Source organism: Chenopodium album, chromosome 5 (assembly GCF_948465745.1).
Source record: "Chenopodium album chromosome 5, dcCheAlbu1.1, whole genome shotgun sequence".
Classification (NCBI taxonomy): domain Eukaryota; kingdom Viridiplantae; phylum Streptophyta; class Magnoliopsida; order Caryophyllales; family Amaranthaceae; genus Chenopodium; species Chenopodium album.
This window is the reverse complement of record NC_137838.1, coordinates 52,550,145-52,571,673: the sequence shown is the minus strand read 5'-3', so window position 1 is coordinate 52,571,673 and position 21,529 is coordinate 52,550,145. Positions and strand designations below refer to the sequence as shown.

The 21,529-nt window shown below is 35.7% G+C and overlaps 1 protein-coding gene across 1 annotated transcript; it reads left to right on the top strand.

The window, feature by feature from the left end:
• Nucleotides 1-6,580: 6,580 nt before the first annotated feature.
• Nucleotides 6,581-21,088, top strand: LOC145630735 (uncharacterized). Its single transcript, XM_081682910.1, has 3 exons — nucleotides 6,581-7,013; nucleotides 7,181-7,286; nucleotides 20,681-21,088. Exons 1-3 carry the CDS (start codon nucleotides 6,861-6,863, stop codon nucleotides 20,761-20,763), a joined length of 342 nt encoding a protein of 113 aa, XP_081539036.1. The 5' UTR covers nucleotides 6,581-6,860; the 3' UTR covers nucleotides 20,764-21,088.
• Nucleotides 21,089-21,529: the final 441 nt, after the last annotated feature.

Genomic DNA, 21,529 nt, shown 5'->3' with positions numbered 1-21,529 from the left:
TTCTTTTTCACGTCCGAAGCAAAAGGAAGGCATTTTCATGCAGCGTAAAAATACAAATGGCGTAGCGTACAGCGTAAAATTGTACGGCGTAGGTGTTGCGTAAAATTTCACCTCAGCCCAAGCTTTGCGAGATCTACCTCTCGGAACTAAAAGGTAGACTATTACTGTAGGCGTTAGCTCACGAGTCGACAGGCGCGCCGAACCTTCAGGAATAGGCACTTCTTGAATGGAAGAAAATACGGTAGTTAGTGAGCTTACCAACTAACCGGACAGTTAGGGTGTTCGTCCACCCCTTGTATAAAGAGCGACGAGACAATGTTGCACCCATGTAGTCACGTACTCCCAGTCCTGAGACACGTGTACTCATCTTGTGGACAAAACTGCTGAGAGAGTTGCTGACTTTCTTCCCTCTCACTAGATTTGGATATATGCCTCCAGTCCTGAGACATGTATTTTTATCTTGTGGACATCCGGTTCGAATACCGGACCCTTTTAGGTTCGAATATCGAAAACCTCTTTTCATTCTTTTTACTTTGTTAAAGTCAGGCTAAAGTTTCAATGACATATCGAGGGACTTTAGACCAACGATGACATGATTGAGAGGAAATCATCCCCTTTTATTCTTTTTAAAACCGATCTCTTCTCATGACTTGACATCACCCAGATTACATTTACTTGTAAAAGTATTCTACAATTGCAAAGAATCAATCTAGATTCTTTAGCCCGTTAAGACTAGGGAAAACTTTCTCTAGCCTTATTAGCTACTTGTTTCAAACACTTAGCAAACCGAGGACTGTTTCGACATCCTTAAACATTAGTGAAAGATTCTCTAACCTTAGAGAACTTCGCAGAAGGAGTCTCGGATTTTTCCTTGACTACTTTGATCATCGTCTATCCTAGACTTGATCAAAATGGGGGCTAACTGTAGACATCTACTTTTGGCGTCCTGTCCCCACAAGAAGTGCAATGATGATAAATAAAGCCATCTTCGTGTTGGATCAAAGTGAAGAATACTTATGGATAACTGGTTAAGCCACAAAACACAATAGACTAGCCTGAATAGAAGAACGAGGCCAATACAAGGTCCAATTAACTAAACCCGATCATAATTAGGCTTAAGCCCGTGCTTAAAACCCAATAATGACGGATTTAGGAGCGCCTAGGTTAAAATTTAAGCTGCCGCGGAAAATGTCGCGCGCATCTCATAAAGTCGCGCTGGGAAGTCGCGTGCAACTTATTCAGTTGCGCGCGACACGCCGCGCAACTTCTGGAGATGAGCTTGCAAAAGATTCAGAATATCAAAAAATCGGAAAATCGAATCTCACCATAAAGCTGCGCGCAAGACAAATATTTGCGCGCGTAATCTGCGCGCGACTTATTCACTTGCGCGCTATGGCCGCGCGCAACTCATCCAGTTGCGCGCGACACCTGCTGCGGCAGAATGCTCTTTACCCTAAACCTAATCATTCCCTATAAATAAGACCCTAATCCGAGGCTTAAACACACAGAAAATAACCTAAAATGCTGGCAGAATACTTGTGAACTTGTGCTTCCTAACCCTCTTGTCCTAAACACTCACCCCTTTGATACTTTGTTACTACGGTGGAGGTTCCCCAACAACAAGGAATCCATAAGTGTTCTAAACGGAGATCTAGCAAAGAGAAGTGGTAAATTCCCGAGCACTTAGTTAAATCACATCTATTTTCTTGTTTAAAAGAACCTTAATTAATTAATTAGTGTTGTTTGATCATCTTTAAAATAATTAATTAATCAATTCCACATAGTATCTTTCGTTAAATAAAGATTAGAATTGAATTAAATAATTGTTGGTTGATCACTTAAGTCAAGGCGAATATTGTTTATTTTCTTGTTCTTTTCACGAATTTGATTAAGTAAGAATAACGACCTTACGATATAATTCCTACGTGAATTGATGTGTGTAAATAAAATTAACTAACATAGTTTTAGGTATCACGTTGCGTATATTGTTTGGTAATGAAATTGTGCAAAAGGAAGAGCTAGTAGAGGCCGCACTAGGGATAGGATCACGATTCCCCTCTAAAGGGAACGTTATCTTGGTACCCTCGCAACCGAACTCATTTCTGGTTTATGTAGACCAATTTGGGCATAGGTAAACTTATGATTCATGCTAAATATCCCTTGAACTCTACTTGGGAGAAAGGCATGAACGAGGTATATGGGTTTTCCTAGAACTCATTGGCGACTCCTACTTGTTCCTTACAAAAAAGCGTGTATGATAGAATCATTTCTAATTCAAGGTCCCCCAAACAGTCAGGAATTCAAATCCTAATACACCCTAATAAGTGTAAAGTCCTAGGCTTTTAAAGGGCCATAGACATTTAAGGTGAGTACCCCTTACGATGGGATCACCCTCCTTACAGTTGTCATGGAAATGATTCTTACATAGTTACATACAATTACAATAAGGAGTGTGTGCTACCTTCAAAATTTTTCAATAACAAGTACAAAAATAAAATTTTTTATACATTTTTCATTTATGATAATGCTCCTTAATTAAATGTTCAATTATAAATAATTGTATGTTTATTTACAACTATTAAATAAATATGTTCAGTTTTGAAATATTATATGTTCAATTACAAATATTAAATAAATATGTTCATTTTTGAAATATTATATGTTCAATTATAAATAATTGTATGTTCATTTACAACCATTAAATAAATATGTTTATTTTGGAAATATTATATGTTCAATTATAAATAATTGTTTGTTCATTTACATTTATTAAATAAATATGTTCATTTTAAAAATATTATATGTTCAATTATAAAATTATACGAGTATACTGTTTATAAAAAAATTAAAAATTATACACTTCTCATTAAAATCAGAAGCAAGCTTTTATCAATGGTGATATGAGTTTCTTTATATTTTCCTTGTTTCTTAATCCTTTGCACTTTCCCCCTTTAACCCACTCAACTAATTAAGCCACAATAACCATTGTTGTCTCATTGCCCCACAACCACTGTTGTCTCGCTGCCGCCGCTATCACCGCTGCCACATAACCACCATCATCTCACCACCACCGCTGCCATAACAACTACAATTTGTTTGTAATTGCTTCGAATAGGCTTGCAATTTGCTTATTGAGTTGATTGCTTGTGAGTTAGGATCATTAATTGTTTTTTTAGTTTTTTGAAAAAAAGGATCATCAATTGCTTTATTATAATTGATACCATGGAAATCTCTTTACACTCTTTATTTTATACGAGTATAATAATTTTTACATGGAATCGAAACTCAAAACATTGAATTAACTTGCAATGGTATATAACAAAAAATAAAAAAAGAAAGTAAACACAAAAAAGAACAAATTAAAATGACGTCACTTGGGGAGGGGGGTGTAGGTAGCAGAAGCTACACCGGGGTGTAGTGTAAAATTTTCAATTGATATGGGTTATTCCAATAAGAGTATGTAAGACTAGTTTACATATGATATTTTAATTGAGCCCAAATAATTAATAAACATTTGGCCTAAAATAAAATTTACTTATATCAAATTTTATAATTAAAATGCTTTAACTCTTTAAAATATTTAATTAAAATACTTGAACCCTTAAAAATATATTCTATAAATATACATAAAAATACAGAGTATTACATTTATGATGGAAATAGTACCAAATTATAAGATATTTATTAACAGTTATGATACTTTTGTATATATGGAATATATGAAGTATATCAATAATAAAACTCTATACAAAATTTTTATTTTTAAAAATTATCCAAACTTTGCTTAATTAGCATCATATGTGTCACAATAATAACTATTTGTCGCCTACGTTGAATGACACTTGGCGAAAAACTAGAATGTCAAGTGTCATGGTCTCGTGGCCTGACTACGAGACTGACATTATTTATTAGTGATATGATATGAAATGTTTTTTTTTTTTTTTTTTTTTTTTTTTTTTTTTTTTGGAAAAAGAATGATAAATATTAGAGGGTTATTTTTGGAAAGGAAAATTCATCACCCAAAACCACCCTTTCACTTTATATATAAAATAGGATAATTGTTTTTAAAATTAAATCTATACTATATATTAAAAGGCGTTCCTACAGAATTTAGGTGACACGTGGCGATCTCCTCAAGGCATTCCTAAAGAAGTTTAGGTGCCACGTGGCGCTTTCCTCATTTAATCTAATTTTCACTCCATGTCTAAAAACATGGTTCTTATAAGATTTGAACCAACAACCTCAAGTTTAAATTTCAACGTGTTAGCCACTAAGCTAATACCATATTACATGTCATTCAATCAAAAATAAATATTAATAAAGATTTTTATCATAAATATAATGCAGTAACTCGGGGCATTGCCCGGGCCTAACACTAGTTATCTATTACTATGTGATGGTTAAAATGTACATAGTAACACTTAAAAAGACATCGTGACTTGCAAAACCACAAGGGCATAAGGAGAACTTTTTAAATAAAAAAAAATTGTCATGATTAATTCAACTTTGCTCCATTTGTCAATATTAATCCCAGCTTTCGTTTTTTTTTTTTTTTTTTTTTATTAATCTCAACTTTGTACCCAATCAGCTCCCATTGCACCCAAATGATTAGCAACCGATTAAACAAGTTAACATTCGTGTGTTGTTGTTTTTTTTTTTTTTTTTTTTTTGGCACGTGTTTCAATATTTAACTGGTTGAAAAAAAAGAAAAAAGAAAAAATAAAAAAAGAAAAATGTAAAAAAATATTAAAATACATAAAACTAACCAAGCCACCACACCCCAACCATCGACAACGCAGCACAATCCAACCCATGCCCCACTTACGACGCACTAGCCCATGACTATCAAAAAACCTATCCCAGTCCTTAACGGTCGTTTCCCCACTAAAAACAACCCCCTCTCCCCAAAAAATGACCATCAAAATTCGCCATAAATGGCTGAAATTGGCTGGTTTTGGGGGTTAAATGGTTGATTTCAACCCTTTAACGACCGATTTTGGCAGTTAGTGGCCGATTTCGTGGCTGTTGAAGGGAAAAGGGTTTCATTTTGGACGGTTTAGGGCTACGGGAATTGAAGGTGGGTGGGTTTCGATGGTCGCGGCTGGGGAGAGGGGATGGGTTGCGTTGTTCATGGTCGGGGAGAGTCTGAGAGGGGATGTGTAATCACTAGAGTGGTGGCCGCAGCCGTGACATCAAATCCAGCACTAACCAGCAGCGACTGCATCAACCGCCCACGCACCCGAGGCAGCAGAAGGAGCGTAGAATGGTGGTCGGAAATGGACAGGGGAGGGGGAAGGGAAGGGGGCCATAGGAGGAAGGGGCTGCCACCTGTTGGGGAAGGGGTTAGGGTTTTAATTTTGTTTTTTTTTAAATATTTATTTATTTATTTTTAAAAAAATCGAACCTATCACGCAATAATATGTTTATGGTAACCTCCTACATTAGATTGGATGACCGGTTGGGGGAGATAAAAATTAGATAAACACTATAATAAACCCAGTCTATATTAACATTATTGTAGACCGAGTAAATATTACCTGAGTTTATCACGCAGTCTACATAATAATTTATGCTCCTCCTACTTTTATCACGCGCTTCTTTCTCTCTATTTCTGTAACTATTATCTTATCTCTCTTTAGTGTTCTCGGTAGAGCCTGCACTACGCTTCTACGTACTATGGTGAAGACTAAAATCAACCATGTCGGTGGGAAGTAAAGGTGAAATTTCATTAAAATGGAGTAATTAAATATGATCATATCAAAGTAAATAAAAAGTGATTATATTAAACTAAAAGTGATTATATCACACTAAACGTGATTCTAAAAAGATGAAAAGTGATTATATCAAACCAAATGTGATTTTAAGAAATAAAAAGTGATTATATCCTATCAAATTGATTATGTAGTATGTGAAGCATTGTTCACTACATCAACTACTCAAAAGTAAGTTTAGAAGTAATTAGAATTAAATGAGATAACACGAAATTAGAGATAATTATATCTAATCAATACAGATTATACCAAATCAAAACTGATTATATCGATACAAAACTGATTATGCCAAATCAAAGTTTGAACATAGATTGTAATAGTAGATCTTCTTCATATATATATATATATATATATATATATATATATATATATATATATATATATATATATATATATATATATATATATATATATATACTGATTTTGTTCAATTTGATCTTGTGATATAGAATTTGAGACTTTTTTTTGCAAAAATAAATTATTAATTGGAGAGGGGGAAAAATCCTCAAATTATGAGAATTTTTCAGCAATTTTAGAGCGAGAGTGAAGAATAGTTATGCATGATTTAATTTTGTACGGTTTTTTGTTGTTTTTTTTTTGCTGGGGTAAAAGTCATGGGCTTCGGTCCACATTATTTTTATGTGGACTGGTTCCATACAAGATAGACTATAAAAATTAATAGAGTACAAATTTTGGAGTGACAGAGAATAAACTGAAGTTTGAGATTAATAATCTTGAGCAAAGTTTGACAATGTTTCGTTTTAAATAAGCTACTTTTCCCTAAAATAAATCCAGAGGAAAGAGAAAAACATTTCCAGTAGAAAAAGGGCAAAAACCGAAGTAAATTTCCAGTCAGAGTCCAATCACACCACTGACTACGCTCAAAACTGGAGAAAGAAGAAGAGGGAGTGACTGTATTTTCTCCCTCCCTCTTCTCTTCTACTTCACATTTTCCCAACCTTGAAAATCACTCTACAACCAACAAAACAACAAACAACCTTCTTCATCAACAACCATCAACATTCAAACAATTCACAATCACAATTCATTCTACAATTTAATTCAAATTTTCACTTTCGAAAAAGATAAATGAGTGAGGAAATTAAACCACCAATAGAAGCTGGGAAACCTGCAGCCGAAGATCGGAAACCGCCATTGATGGGGGCTGGTAAGCGGATCATTATTAAAAACGCGGATATGGCTGATGACATGCAGAAAGAAGCTCTCGACATTGCAATTGCTGTACTATCTCACTTTCCTCTGTTGGAATTTGTATAATGTCTCTTCCGATCTTTGGATGAGCAAATTTTGTGTTGATTTGTTTTGTTTTGTTGGTTTAGGTATTGATGATTTTAAGTTGGTAATTTGAGTTCTGTGGGATTTTTGTTTGTTGTGATTTTGATTTGTAGGCATTTGAGAAGGTTAATGTTGAGAAAGATGTAGCGGAGAGTATTAAGAAGGAGTTTGATAAGAAACATGGACCTACTTGGCACTGCATTGTTGGTCGCAATTTTGGTAAATTTCTCTTTCTTAGCCTTATTTTATTTTATTATTTTCTTTTTTTAATATGATTGCAAGCTTTTAAACATGATTGTCTGGGTTTAGGGTTGGATTTTGATTGTAGGAGACGTTGTAACGATATTCTCATTATAGATGAGAGTATAGTATGTCCTTACTAGTTTTGATTTTTCAACTAGATCAAATGTTGTTAATCTGGACTAGTGGTTGAGTGGTGGTAATTGACAATTGTTTACTCGCATTACCTGGTTAGAGGTTGGTTACATGATGCTGTTTGGTATGTTGTCACTAAAGCAACGATTAGAGGGGCTGGGTAGGGGTGCTTGGGCATAATAGATGATGGTTGACATGTAAACTGGCATCTCAAATTGTGGTACATTTTAATCCTTATTTAGCAACCTTATGAAATTGCGTCATCAAATGTTTCATTGAACATTATGTGTCTACTCTTCTTTAAATATGGAACTTTGATTGGGCGTTCCTAATTCACTTACAAAAGTTAAGGTTTTATCACTGTTGGAAGTACCGTACTGCTTGAAAGGATGGAATTAAACAATTTTGAATTACATTGGTAGACAAACTTGACGCATTAACATACGGAGTGTATTTTGTTTCCTCCAGTATTTAGCATATTATCACCCTCCTGTTACTCTAGGCCTGAGTGGAGAGACATTTCATGAAAAATTCCACATTCTATTTATAGCATAAATTATGTGAAATCAATATGAGTATTAGATACGGATGTTCTCAAAATGTATGAAGGTGATTAGATTACTATATGCGGTCAGAATACTGCCTTGTTTAGTTTTCTTTAAGAAGGCTTTGATTGTGCTTTCTCTTGTTTAGTTGTCTAAAAGAAGACTGTGATTGTGTTTTCTATCCTCTTGGCGTAAAAATTGACAGTATACAAGTTACTGTGCTTTATTTGTTGACCTATTCCAGTCCTTCAATCTTTATGGCTCTTGGGATCTTAGACAGTTTCACCTGAAGGTCTAGTATGGCGCTGTTCTCTATCTGTCTATAATTGGAATAGAAACTGACTAAACAGCTTTATGAAGTTTAAGATTCTGAATAATTGACCAAATGGAAAACAATAGAAAGACCTAAAGCAAAAACCTGACTTGAAGCTGTGTATTAAATAAAATAATGTGAGGATTATCATTAAGATATCTGTATGTTCTTATTTTAAGTTGGTTATTGGCTATTTTGGTACGAGGGTAATTGGATGGTAAAGGACGCTTGACGTGCAAGAAAGCTTGTAGGCTTAATCTTAGTCCAATTAGGATCAGACATATGTTTCTAATGTTTTATAAGGAGTCCTACACGATTATACTAGTCCCTTAAGGATTTAATTTTACGTGTAGGAAAATATATATATATATATATATAGGAGTCTAAGTCTAGTTACCAGGTTATTTTTTATGGTAATAAGGATTCTTTGTTAGATTATTCTAGAATTTATATTGCCTATATAAAAGGGGACTTAGGTTGTAACGATTTATTGTTAGTAGAGTAAATTGAGTTTTCATAAGGACATGTAATCTTGTGAAATGCGTGTTCATGAGTTTATTCTCCTCAAATTGGTAGCTTAAGCAATTTGTTCCCTAGTTTTAGTTGATCTGTGAGAGGCTTATTCATATCATTAACCTGAAACATGCAATCATTGATGAATTTTGGTCAAGGATCATGTTCAAATTAGGTAAATTTAATGAATTCCCAACAGATATAGATTGTGGATATGAGAAGAAAAAATGTGCATATACCAGTATTATTTTCAGAAATGTGACTGCTTATCATCCTATACATGGGCAGTTCTCACATGAGATATTATAACTTTTTCCATCCTCTTTTTTTAAATGGCATTCAACTGGTCTTTGGAGCTAAAGTTTGAAACACGGTAGAAGTTAATTGTTATAAAGAAAGAACAAAAAACAAGGAGGTGAATAACTCACTCTCATCTTTGCAGAATCTACATCTGCTAAGGTAGTCGATATTTCATTTGTCTAAAAATCTCATTGGGATCTTTTCCTTGGTTCCTCCCTAATGAAGTGATGTCTTTTAACTTCTAATAGCCTTTTAAAAGAAAAAAGAGGGAAATTCCACAAGGTGCCCCTTAATTTTTGTTTAGTGAATTTTTTTTTTCCCTATAATATATAGTGACCTTTTAGTTTTCTTAACTCTACTTAGTGCATTAATTGTCATTTAATGGCTATTCATGCCTCTATCTAACTTTAATGATTAAAAAGATTCCTACCCTTAACAAAAGCTCTTTATCGTTCCTCAAGCCACCACCCCATTCTTCTCTCTACTTAGTTAAAACCGTTGTTGATGAAGACATCATCATTTGGCAAGTCTACTGGATGACCTCTTAAGCGCCCACCATCATTTCTCTCTTTCTAAATCAAAGTTTATCAAGAGTTATTCATCATAGGAAGATCGTGAACATCGGTTTTAGATTTTTAGGGCAAATCTCTGCCATTAAAAACATCATTATGCCCTTGATCCTATTGTCATTCACAGTGTTTTGATTACTTTTGAGTGAAAGGGGTTGGTTTATCCGGGTGTTGGGCTTGGTTTCAGGGGGTGGAGGTGGTTTTAGAGGGTGGTGCAAAGGGGGTAGTGTAAGCTAGACAATGGTGATGGTGGCTGAACGGTGGTTGAGTAAAAAATAAGGTGGTTTTGATGGCTTAGGTGGTGGTGGTGTCGGCTAAACAGTGGTGGTTTTGGTGGCTAGGTGGTGGTGTGGTGTTACTAAAGTGTGGGCTAGTAATTGCATTCATTAAGGTTAAACAATGAGCCATAAAAGCGTTCCACCTTTTTTTTCCCTTCGATGAAGTTCAGCAAACTAGGAGGTCATTGTATATTGTGGTAAAAATAAGTTCCACCTAATGTAAAATGCTAACACTAATAGCCACTATGTAAAATTCCAAATAAAAAACTTTGAGGTTTAAATTTCTTTTAAAGAGCAATACTATTTTTTCTTCATTATATTCTTTGTTTAGTTGACCCCACTTATGGGATTAAGGCTTTAATTGATTAATTGATCGATTGATATTCTTTGTTTAGTTTGTGAGTGTGTAGCCAAGGCACATATGTAGAGAATGAGATAATTAATTGGAAATAACTGCGAGAAGAAAAGTGGTAAAGAATAGCACTATTTTATGTGGGAGGTATTCTTTGTTAAAAGGCAAAAAAATTGAAGGACGACAAACCATGTACGTCCATTGTTTGATAATTAAGAGATTACAAGAACTCTAAATTATTAGGGATGAATACTACAATCACCAAGACAAGTGGAAAGGGAGATTGTGTGTAGTATAAACAATGGAGGGGTGTGTATGATTCTCAAACGATGCCCAACATCTCTCATATATGTTGTTGTGTATAACGTGGATGAGATGTGTAAACAAATCTACACATGCTCTTTAAGTTGTTGCATTATTAAGGAAGTCTCATGTGCATACACCATTCTTGGTAGCTTTCCTATTTTTTGTTACCATGTTAGAATTATCTAGCAACCTTTGGGAAAGATAATTCCTTTTGTGCACTTAGTCACACTGTCTTAGTAATATATACCTCGAGACAAATTGCTTATGTATTCTTCGTATGAAACTTAAGGGTGCAAACCCACCCCCTCTCCCCACACCATATTTAGGTGTAAGAAAAGAGACTTGAAATCTTTTGATGAGTATGTAACGCAGTTGAATGATGAATCCATCATACATGACATTCTTGAGATTCTTCATCAAAGACTTCTTTAATGATACAACATTATGGTTGTGAATGTGTAGTAGAAGCAACAAGATAGAGACTAATTAGAATAAATTGGGGATAAATGAGGTAAGAGAGTTAATCAAGAAAGACAAACAATTTATCATGGAAAAAATCTACATATAGTGGTAAATTAGGAGAGTACAAAAACCCTAAAATACTAAGGTGAGTAATATATTAACAACTCTCATCATTAAACTCACCTAGGATAAGTATAAAGAAAGGATAGTGGACGAGTAAATTAGGTGAAAACTACACAAAGATGGCGGGCTAATGTGTAGGGTGACATGTAGTATAAGTATGGGTTCTTTTTTGCATGCTTGTGACTGAAAGTCAAACACCAAAATCTAAAGTTGTAGATGGTGCAGAAAAAATTAGCTAGAAAATTGTTGAAATTTCTTTCACCATTCTTGTAGAATTAATGTTCTAGAATTCCCAGTTGCTTCTAGTTGCTTTCAATGCAAGTAGTCTCTAGAAAGATCAAGAAGCTTTCGTAATAAAAGCTTGTAGATAATATTTGAAAAATTAGGTGCAATCAATAATCTTGCTTGATTTATAGAAAACATACACTTCAGTTAATTAAACCTACACAAGCCTATAAAATTTTGGCCACACCATTGTTAGGACAGTGTGGTTTAAATTCCATTAAGACTAATTAATTATTTTAATGTTGTTGGATAATTCTAAATTATGGAAGTTACTACAAAGGTTGTATGATTATGAGACTAATAGTGTATGCTTATGAGAAATCTAGAGTTATGCCGCAAAGTAAAGAGCATGTGTGTATCTTTTTCTACACACTTTATCCATCAATCATCATCATACTTCAAATTAAAATATACGATATTAGGTATCATTTGGGAGTAATCTACCATAATGATCCTTAGTTTTTGTTCAAGTTTCTCTACCGCACATAATCTTGTTATTCTATATACTCTTGTAATAGTGAGAGTTATTATTATTTTATCACCCTTAATAATTTACGGATAATTTACTCTCTTATTTTTCATGTAATGGATTCACATGTGCTTGTTGTGCGTGGATTTTTTGCACTCACATGAGGAATTCATCCACATAAAAATTTGTGTTTTTTTTTAATTACTTTTCTTGCCTCATTAATTGAATTATTCGCAATTAATTCTTTTCAATCTTTACATCTTTTGTTTCTGCCACACACTTACAACCCTAACAAGTGGGGTTCGAGCTAAGGATGGTTAGAGTGTTTACATAATTAAAGACATTTTTGTTGGTAAAGTTTGAGTTTGATAAGTTTGATGCAAGATCAATTTAGATAGAGTCCAAATGAAGGTGGTTCTCAAACCAAGCACTTAGGTGGCAAGGAGAAAGTCATGAACTATGATGATTGATGAGCAATGAGAAGTGTTGGATGAGAAAGCACTTTCTATGAACAAAATATGTTTACCTAAGGAGGTTATAGGTTTTATGTGAGGATATACACACTATCACTTAGTTATGGGTGTCCCTACATGACTAAAACTAAAAGTATCCACTTACAAATTTCTTCTTATGGAAAGGCTTTATTCAATTCAAATAGCCAAAGGTATTTTTTCCAAAACATCTCAATGAATTCAATTATTATTATATACCTTGAAAACTTAGATGATGATGAGGATAAAGCCAAATTATTAATTGGCTCCTTATTGTCTCCTATAAACATTTGAAGGAAATTATGCTTTATGGTAGCAATGATTCTTTGTTTGTTTAACTCTCAAAAGGTCCTTAAAGGTCATTCCAATTATTAAGGTGAAGGATTAAATGTTGTAGGGAGATCAAACAATAAAAGAACTGCCCAAAAATTGGTTCATATCTAATGGAATCGATCAAAATATTTATGCAAATATTGTAACAGGCATGGGCACAAATGCATCTTGTTCCCAATTGTTTGAAGAAAAAACGAGAAGAAATGTAAGAGAACTCTAGAAACTGATGATGGTGACATAAAATGTGATTTTCCATATTTATTCTCAGAAGGATTGCTTATTGATTATGTGTCTGTAAAATATAGATTTATTCAATGGGCAACGAGTCATGTTGCAAAGTTCATGACATTATTTTAGTTCGGATCAAAACACAGGATGTTAAAATCAGGACTTTATCTAACATGTTTTTGATTTGAAGCAGACCATCATCTCTTTCGGCACTCTTAATTTTAAACCTTGCAATTATTTTGACTCGGGTGGAGTACTTAAAGTCTTCAATGGTGCTCATAAAATTATGAAAAAAGTTGCAAATATTTTGGGGTTTCATTTGACAAGTACACATAAAATTTTGTCCAAGGTTTAGACTGTTGGGTATTGCCCAAATTTTGTAAGCCTAATGTCTTGTGCAGTGTATGTATTTATGTAATCTTAAAAGCTATCACTCTAGCTCTCTAAAATTATCTACAAGCTTGTACCAAGCAAGCTAGAACTTTCTAGAGGTTACTTAAATTCAGAAGCAATGACTCCTGAGATTTCTTCAATATTATAGCTGTAAGAATGCTTAAGTGATACTATATTTATACAGACACACTATGATCATGCACACAAGAAATCAAACTCATACAATGGGCCTTCCTTCATTTTAGCCACGTATACAATCCAAGTATTTTACTAGTCCACTATTCTTTCTTTTTACTTCACCTGCATAAGGTTATATTTATAACAGTGAGAGTTATTAGTGTACTTAATCTGATATTTCAGGGTTCTTGTTCTCTCCAATTTTCATATAGTTGATTTTCGAGTGCTTGTCGTCCGTGAGTTTTTGGCCTTAATTTGAGGATTTTTTCCACATAAATTGTGTGTCCTTGATCACTTCTCTAATTTGAGTTGTCTCATTTATTACCATATAATTCTTCTTGATATTTACATCTTTGTTTCCACTATGCACTCAAAACCCTAACATTTTAAAATCGTTGTCTCACTTGCATCACGCTTTAACTTATAAGGTACATTGAAAATCCTTGGAAATGGCTGCATTGGTATTCCAGCCTTGCTCATAATCTGAAAACATAGATCATGAGGTGTTGGTCACCTTCAATTTCCAACAATGATGGCTTGTTCCTCCCCCCCCCCCACCACACACAATCCCCTTCCTTTTTTTCAGTTAGATAAATCCATTATTTACCTGAATACTACTCTGGTGAAATTTAATCGTTTATTGTAGTGTGCAGTAGACTGGCTTTCTGAACTGCCTTTTCTCCTGTCTACCAATTTTGTGCCACGCCAATTAGACTATCAGTTGGATATTCTTGGTAATTACGAGTGCACAATATAAGATGGGGGCATGATATTAAACAATTAATCTGGTGTGGAGACATTTATTGAACTTTCTTCAATTTGTTTTCTGGAATGCTAGGTTCATAGGTGTACAATTTCTCTAAACCATGATTTACGCTTTGTTTGGATAGCAATGAAGGAAAGGAAGGGAAAAAGGAGGAAGGGAAGGGGAGGTGAGCTCCATTTTCCTTCCAAATATCTTCAATATTTGAGGGATTAAGCTTATTAAAGAGAGAGGGAAAATGGATCCCTCCCTCTCCTTCCCCTTCCCCTTCCTTCCCTTAATCCTTTACCCAAACAAGAGAATTTGTCCCCTTCCCTTTCACTTCTCTTCTTTTCCTTCCATTTCTTTCTATCCAATCAAAGTGTTAGTGTTTTTGAGTTCAATTATGCCGGGTTAAGTTTCGAACATTAGATCGGGATTCACCCCCCCCCCCCCTTTTTTTTTTTTTTTTTTTTTTTTTTTTTTTTTTGTGGTTTAAGGTGCACGGTTAGGGGCCAAGGTGATCGAGGTCTATCGGAAGAACGATAGGTTGATAAGGCTGAAGTTGCTATGTGGCAAGGAGATTGTGAATGTTATCAGTGCTTATGCTCCCCAAGTGGGTTTAGATGCAGAAGAGAAACGACAATTTTGGGAGGACCTAGACGAGGTGGTGCAGGGTGTCCACCACTCAGAGAAGTTATATATTGGAGGGGATCTAAATGGGCACGTTGGGGCGAGCCGAGATGGCTATGAGAGTGTCCATGGAGGCTTTGGGTATGGGCAGAGGGACGCCGGTGGTGAAGCTATTATGGATTTTGCCCAATCATATGATTTAATTTTGGCTAATACTTGGTTTAAGAAGAGGGATTCACACTTGATAACTTTTCGGAATGGAGCAAATGCAACTCAAATAGACTTCCTGCTCACAAGGAGCATAGATAGACAAAGTTGCATAAACTGTAAGGTTATCCCAGGGGAGAGTGTGGTCACCCAACACCGGCTATTGGTAATGACTATTCGTCTGAAAGAGAAGGCGAAGAAAAAAGTTAGACAAGAAGAACCAAGGATAAGATGGTGGACCCTAAGGGATGCAAAAGCTAAGGTTTTTACAGAAAAGGTAATTGAAGAAGCGGATTGGGATGGAGAGGTGGATCCGGACATGACCTGGTTACGAATGAAGAACTGTTTCCTAAGAGTGGCCAAAGAGGTCTTAGGGGAAGTAAGGGGAAGAACTTCGGTACAGAGAGATACTTCGTGGTGGAATGAAGAGGTGAAAGCAGTAATTAAGCAAAAAAGGGAATGCTATCAAGCCTTAGGAAAATGTAGGAGTGATGAAACCTTTGCAGCGTATAAGGAGGCTAAGAGTAAGGCAAAGGCAGCTGTTCGCCAAGCAAAAGAAAAGGCATATCAGGAGGTTTATGAAAAGCTTGATTCCAAGGAGGGAGAAAGGATCATTTATAAGATGGCAAAGAGAAGACAAGAGGCAAGGAAGGATATTGGCATGGTGAAGTGTGTCAAAGATAAGAACCAAATGGTCCTAGTGCAAGAGGAGGGCATCAAGGACAGGTGGAAGGGGTACTTCGATGAATTATTTAATGGAAGTAATGGAGTTGTGATAGGAGATACCTCTATGAGTGATGAAGAAATCAACATGGAGTATGTGCGAAGGATTAGGAGAGTAGAGGTGGAGATTGCACTGAGGAAGATGAAACCTAAGAAGGCGGTTGGCCCTGATGGGGTACCGATAGAGGTGTGGAGGTGTTTGGGTAAGATTGGTATTGATTGGTTAACAAACCTTTTCAACAAGATATGGACGGCTACAAGGATCCCACAAGATTGGAGGAAGAGCACCTTGGTCCCGGTTTATAAAAACAAAGGAGACGCTCAAGATTGTTCTAACTATCGAGGAATTAAGCTTATGAGCCATACTATGAAGTTGTGGGAAAGGGTGATTGAACAAAGGTTGAGGGCATGCACAAGCATTTCAGATAACCAATTTGGTTTTATGCCTGGGAGATCTACTATGGAGGCAATCCATTTGATAAGACAAATGATGGAGTTTTATAGGGTAAAGAAGAAAGATCTTCATATGGTCTTTATTGATTTAGAGAAGGCATATGACAAGGTGCCAAGAGAGATACTTTGGTGGGCAATGTTGAAGAAAGGTATCCCACGAAGGTATGTAGACCTAGTTAAGGATATGTATCGGGATGTGTCAACAAATGTGAGGACATGCGGAGGGTTGACAAAAGATTTCCCTATTACAATCGGATTGCATCAAGGGTCTGCATTAAGCCCTTTTCTTTTTGCAACGGTTCTAGACGAATTAACTAGACCAATTCAAGATGAGGTTCCATGGTGTATGCTGTTCGCAGATGATATCGTTTTGGTGGATGAGACTAAGGATGGGGTTAATGTCAAGTTGGAGCAATGGAGGCAAAGGTTGGAATCTAGAGGGTTTAAGCTAAGTCGGAGTAAGACTGAATATTTGGTATGTCGTTTTGGCACTCAGAGGGGGACAAGCAATGAAGTGGTGAGTTTGGATGGAAAGGATTTGACCATGAGTGAATGTTTTAAGTACCTAGGGTCGATCATCCAGAAGAATGGTGACATTGATCAAGACGTGACCCACAGGATTAAGTCAGGGTGGCTTAAATGGAGAGCGGCCACGGGAGTGCTATGCGACCGCAGCATTCCCTTAAAGTTGAAGGGAAAATTCTACAGGACTGCCATAAGACCAGTGTTGCTCTATGGTACAGAATGTTGGGCTTCTAAGAAAGAGCATATTAAAAAGATGGAGGTTACGGAAATGCGCATGTTAAGGTGGATGTGTGGAAACACTTTAAGAGATAGAATCAGAAATGAGGTTATTCGCAAGAAAGTAGGTGTGGCGGGCATTGTAGATAAATTAAGGGAAAATCGTCTGCGTTGGTTTGGACATGTAAGACGGAGACCCGAGGGTGCACCGGTGCGAAGAGTGGAAGAGTGGGACCATGGAGGGATTAAACGAGGAAGAGGGAGACCAAAGATGACTTGGTTGGAAGGAGTGAGGAAGGATATGAAGTGCATGGATTTACGTGAGGATGAAGTTTTGGATCGTAAGGGATGGAGGAGAAAGATTTATGTTGATGACTACACGGAATAATCAAATTTGGTTCATGTTAGCCGACCCCACTTTTGGGATTAAGGCTTTGATTGATTGATTGATTCTTTGGCCATTTGTGTTGGAAGAATATACAACAGTATTAAAGAATATAACACTCATATGACTCATATGGCTGTGATTTAGTATGTCTACCCATGTTGGACTAAAGTGGCTGGCTTAATATAGTGGTATTTGAAATGGGCATTGTTGGCTTCTGGTATTCTGTGGGACATGTGGTGAGCTGTGTTACTACAAATCTTCATTCCAACCTAGTCTCAGTCCTGGATACATTATTTGGTTTATCTCTTAGTAACTTTAGGTTTAATGATATCTATGACATCCCTGAAATTAGCAAGTCTGATCCATGACAATCTTTGACCCAAGTTTTGGTAATTATAGCCTGGTTAATTGACACATCCTACCTAGTTCTTAGCTCTTGCCATGTTATTAATTAAAATGGAATTAATTTAGATGTTCTTTTGGTAAAATATGTAAAGTTTTTAGTCATTGACTCCTTGGTTTTAAAAAGCGCGCCTCACTCCAGAAATGGGCTTTAGCTAGGTGAGGCTCAGTCACCTACGGAAGGTGCGCGCCTCATGCGCCTCAAAGTGCCTTTGGTAAGGCGCGCTTTTGCGCCTGAAGGAAAATAACTAAGATTTAAGTTATAAATTGAAGAATGATGGACATTTTTTCAAATTCAGACTACCTTAGCTTTTAATATATCATTACTTAATATATTATGAATCTTTTCAATTGGTATTAAGTACTATCAAAGTAAAAAATAATTTGAAATAAATATATAAATACATGCGCCTTGCATACAAAAGGCGCACGCCTTCGCTTTGCGCGTGACTAGGCTGCAAGGACCATTTGCGCCTTGGTGTGCCTTGCGCTTTTTAAAACTAAGATTGACTCATGGGGGCTATAGAAATGGACATATGTATGACTGGGATGGAAAATGTTTCAATATGTTATTTGGATAGTAGTTCAGTCATTGAGAACTTTGCTTATTTTCTCATCATCACTGTAATAGACTATTAATCTGAAGCCAAGAATTAAATTGACTGTACCAGAATGGTGATATCTGACTCCATATTATCTTCTTGCCAATTGCATCTCTAGTTTTCTTCTATGAAAAGTAAGGTCATATAGACTTGAAAGATATATGTTTATAGATGCTTGCATGACGATATTGAGGATAAAAACATGAAATTGCTTTTGTGTCTTTCTGACTTCTAGACAGAATTGTGGCACAACATACCATCTAGAGCCATTGACAGAATCAAATGAGGTGCTTAGGGACATTGAGAAGCATTGTGCTACAGTTTTTTGGTAGCCTACACAGATTACAAGTCAAATTTTTATTGTCAAGTCATCATACTAGGTTTTAACATGCTTTAGTTATCAGTGTTGCAGAGTATACACTCTGCTATTATTAAACAATTTTAATTTCTAACTTTCAATTTATAGATATATACTTTCTTGAAATCATTTTTTTTTCATTTGGCCAGTTATAAAGGCAATCATGCTTGGTGTATGTGTACTCTCCTTATAATGTAAAATTGGCATTTGGCTATATATTATCTCATTGGTATTCTAGATAGAATGGAATTAGGAAACTATGCTTTGAATCGAGACAAAGCATATCCTGACAACTGGTGTGACGGTGGGATGATGAAAAGCTATCTCTTGCTGTCTTGCATTACTCAGCTGCAAATTTATCATTTCAGCTCTTGAACTGTATTGTGGTGGCTGCAAAAGGAAAATAACCATCAACAACAATATCAGATCGCATAATCACAAAGAAAAGTTGCAATCTAGAAGACTTTTCTACAACTCATACTTTGACCTACTTCGTACTTTTGTGAGCTTTATGCTTAAATTAAACTTTTCTCCCCCTTATATCAGTTTCTTTTTCTCTTATTTTCTCTTTTCTTTTTGGATGGGATGATAAATATTTTCTGGTGCTGTGAAGTGTCAAAATATATGCTCTGTAATTGGCTGAAAGGGCTATCGACGATACAAGATAGCGGATATAATCTATATCTTAGGGACTTTGTTACTTTTATTGATCTCATCATCTTAATATGCAACTTCTATATTTTGTGGTGCTGTGAATGGTCAAAATATATGCTCTGTAATTGGCTGAAAGGGCTTTTGACGATACAAGATAGCGGATGGAATCTATATCTTACGGTCTTTGTTTCTTTCTTTTAATGATCTCAACATCTTAATATGCAACTTTTAGGGAGTATCGTCCATTGCAGCTTGAGAAATGTGAGTATTGTTACAATAGGAAGGCAGCAAAAGTATGCAAATTCCTCTAGCACAAAGTGTTTCTAATCTAGTACTTAAGGAACATCTTGCTTCCATTTTTTGAGCCTCATGAGTAGGTTCAAATGCCGAATGAAGAATAGACATATTAATAGGTCAAAATCTGGCCATTTGGTGACTTTTGTGGCTCTCTCACCTTGTTTTTGTTTTAGTTCAAAGGCTTGATTCTCTTCACTTTATTAAGGTGTCCTGGTCTGAAATTTTGAAATTCTGGTTTGTTTTTTATTTAATGTCTGAATTTTGTCTAGTCTGGTTTAAATTTATTTGGTACAATGGGAATACGGTGAAGAAAACATAGCCAAAACAATAATACTTGTTGAATTACTGCTGTTTTTTTATTTATTTACATTTATTTTACTCTTCTCTGTTGGGGATTAGAGTTGGGTTTCCGGGGGGGTGGGGAGTATGTTGTTGAATATCTATAAGCCTTAAGGACTTGCAGTAACATTTCCGGCTGTAGAACTGACCCTATTTTACAGCCTCTGATAATCCTCACTAGGTCAGAAACGTGAATTTTAATCTCAATTTCTTGGGGTGTCCTGGAACCTCTGTCTTGTTAAATTTTAGGAGAAATCCTTCAATGAACAGTAGTTGTGGTTATTCTACAAAATTCATCAAGATGTATTGCTCTTTTGTTTGTGCAAATCAGTTTGATTAATATTACTATATTATGATGTTTATTATGATGTTATTTTGTGATATCTGCAAACTATTCTCATTAAGTTTAGAGTGGGAGAGCTCTCTTTAAATCTGGTGATGATTGGCATGTACCAACTAGCATAGTGATATTGTTTGGGAACATGGGATTTTACTGTAAAATTTTTTATGTTTATCTTCTATATCAGTTTTTTAATTTTTCTGTCTTTGACTTTTGAAACAGGTTCATATGTTACTCATGAGACGAACCATTTTATTTACTTCTATTTGGATCAGAAGGCTGTATTGCTATTCAAATCTGGTTGATGACGCCAAGGATTTCCTTTGAGGGTGATGCTATTAGATGAAGATCTGTGACACCATGGCGCTGTGTTATATATGTTGACGAGCTCCTTTATGTATTACCATTGAAACCCTAGCATGAAGTGTCTAAGAAAAACATCCTTATGCTTGTACATTTTACTCCCTGAATCATGCCTTTGTTTATTCTTGACTAGGATTTGAAAAACCGGACTAATTTTTAATTGTTAGCTATTTCTCGCTGGATAGTTGTTGACCTTGATGCTTTATTGTATTTCCAGATTCTTGAATATTGATTAAATGCAGAGGTCTATCGTGGCTCCATTAGCAAGTTAGCGATTTCAACAATGAACATAAATTCTGTTTGATTATTGCATTGTTGCATGACTTGCATCTTTGATGGCCTCAATTGCTTTTGAAATCTTAAACTTGATAAATGATTAGATTGTGACACCAATTTAGGAGCAGTGTGCCATATCCACGACTGGTAACGAACTTGACATCCTATTTCCTTGGCTGCAGAAGGGGGGAAAAGACGGAGGTGGGAAATGGGGCAAAGCAGAGTAGGGGCAACTTTACTCTAAAACTCGTACCCGTGGCGACTACACTTTTTATACCCATCCCCACCCCATTAACCTCTAAACTTCCCTCCATCCCTGCCCCACTGGGCGGGGATGGGATAGGTCTCCAATTTACCCCGATCCACTGCCATCCCTATAAAATATTGTACATGACTCAATTTTGGTCTTTTGCGTGCTAAAACTTTGTTTCA

Coding starts and splice junctions, on each gene's coding strand:
- LOC145630735 (XM_081682910.1), top strand. CDS start 6,861: ATGAGTGAGGAAATTAAACCACCAATAGAAGCTGGGAAACCTGCAGCC. Junction 7,014..7,180: donor CTCTCGACATTGCAATTGCT/GTACTATCTCAC, acceptor TTTGATTTGTAG/GCATTTGAGAAGGTTAATGT. Junction 7,287..20,680: donor CATTGTTGGTCGCAATTTTG/GTAAATTTCTCT, acceptor CTTTTGAAACAG/GTTCATATGTTACTCATGAG.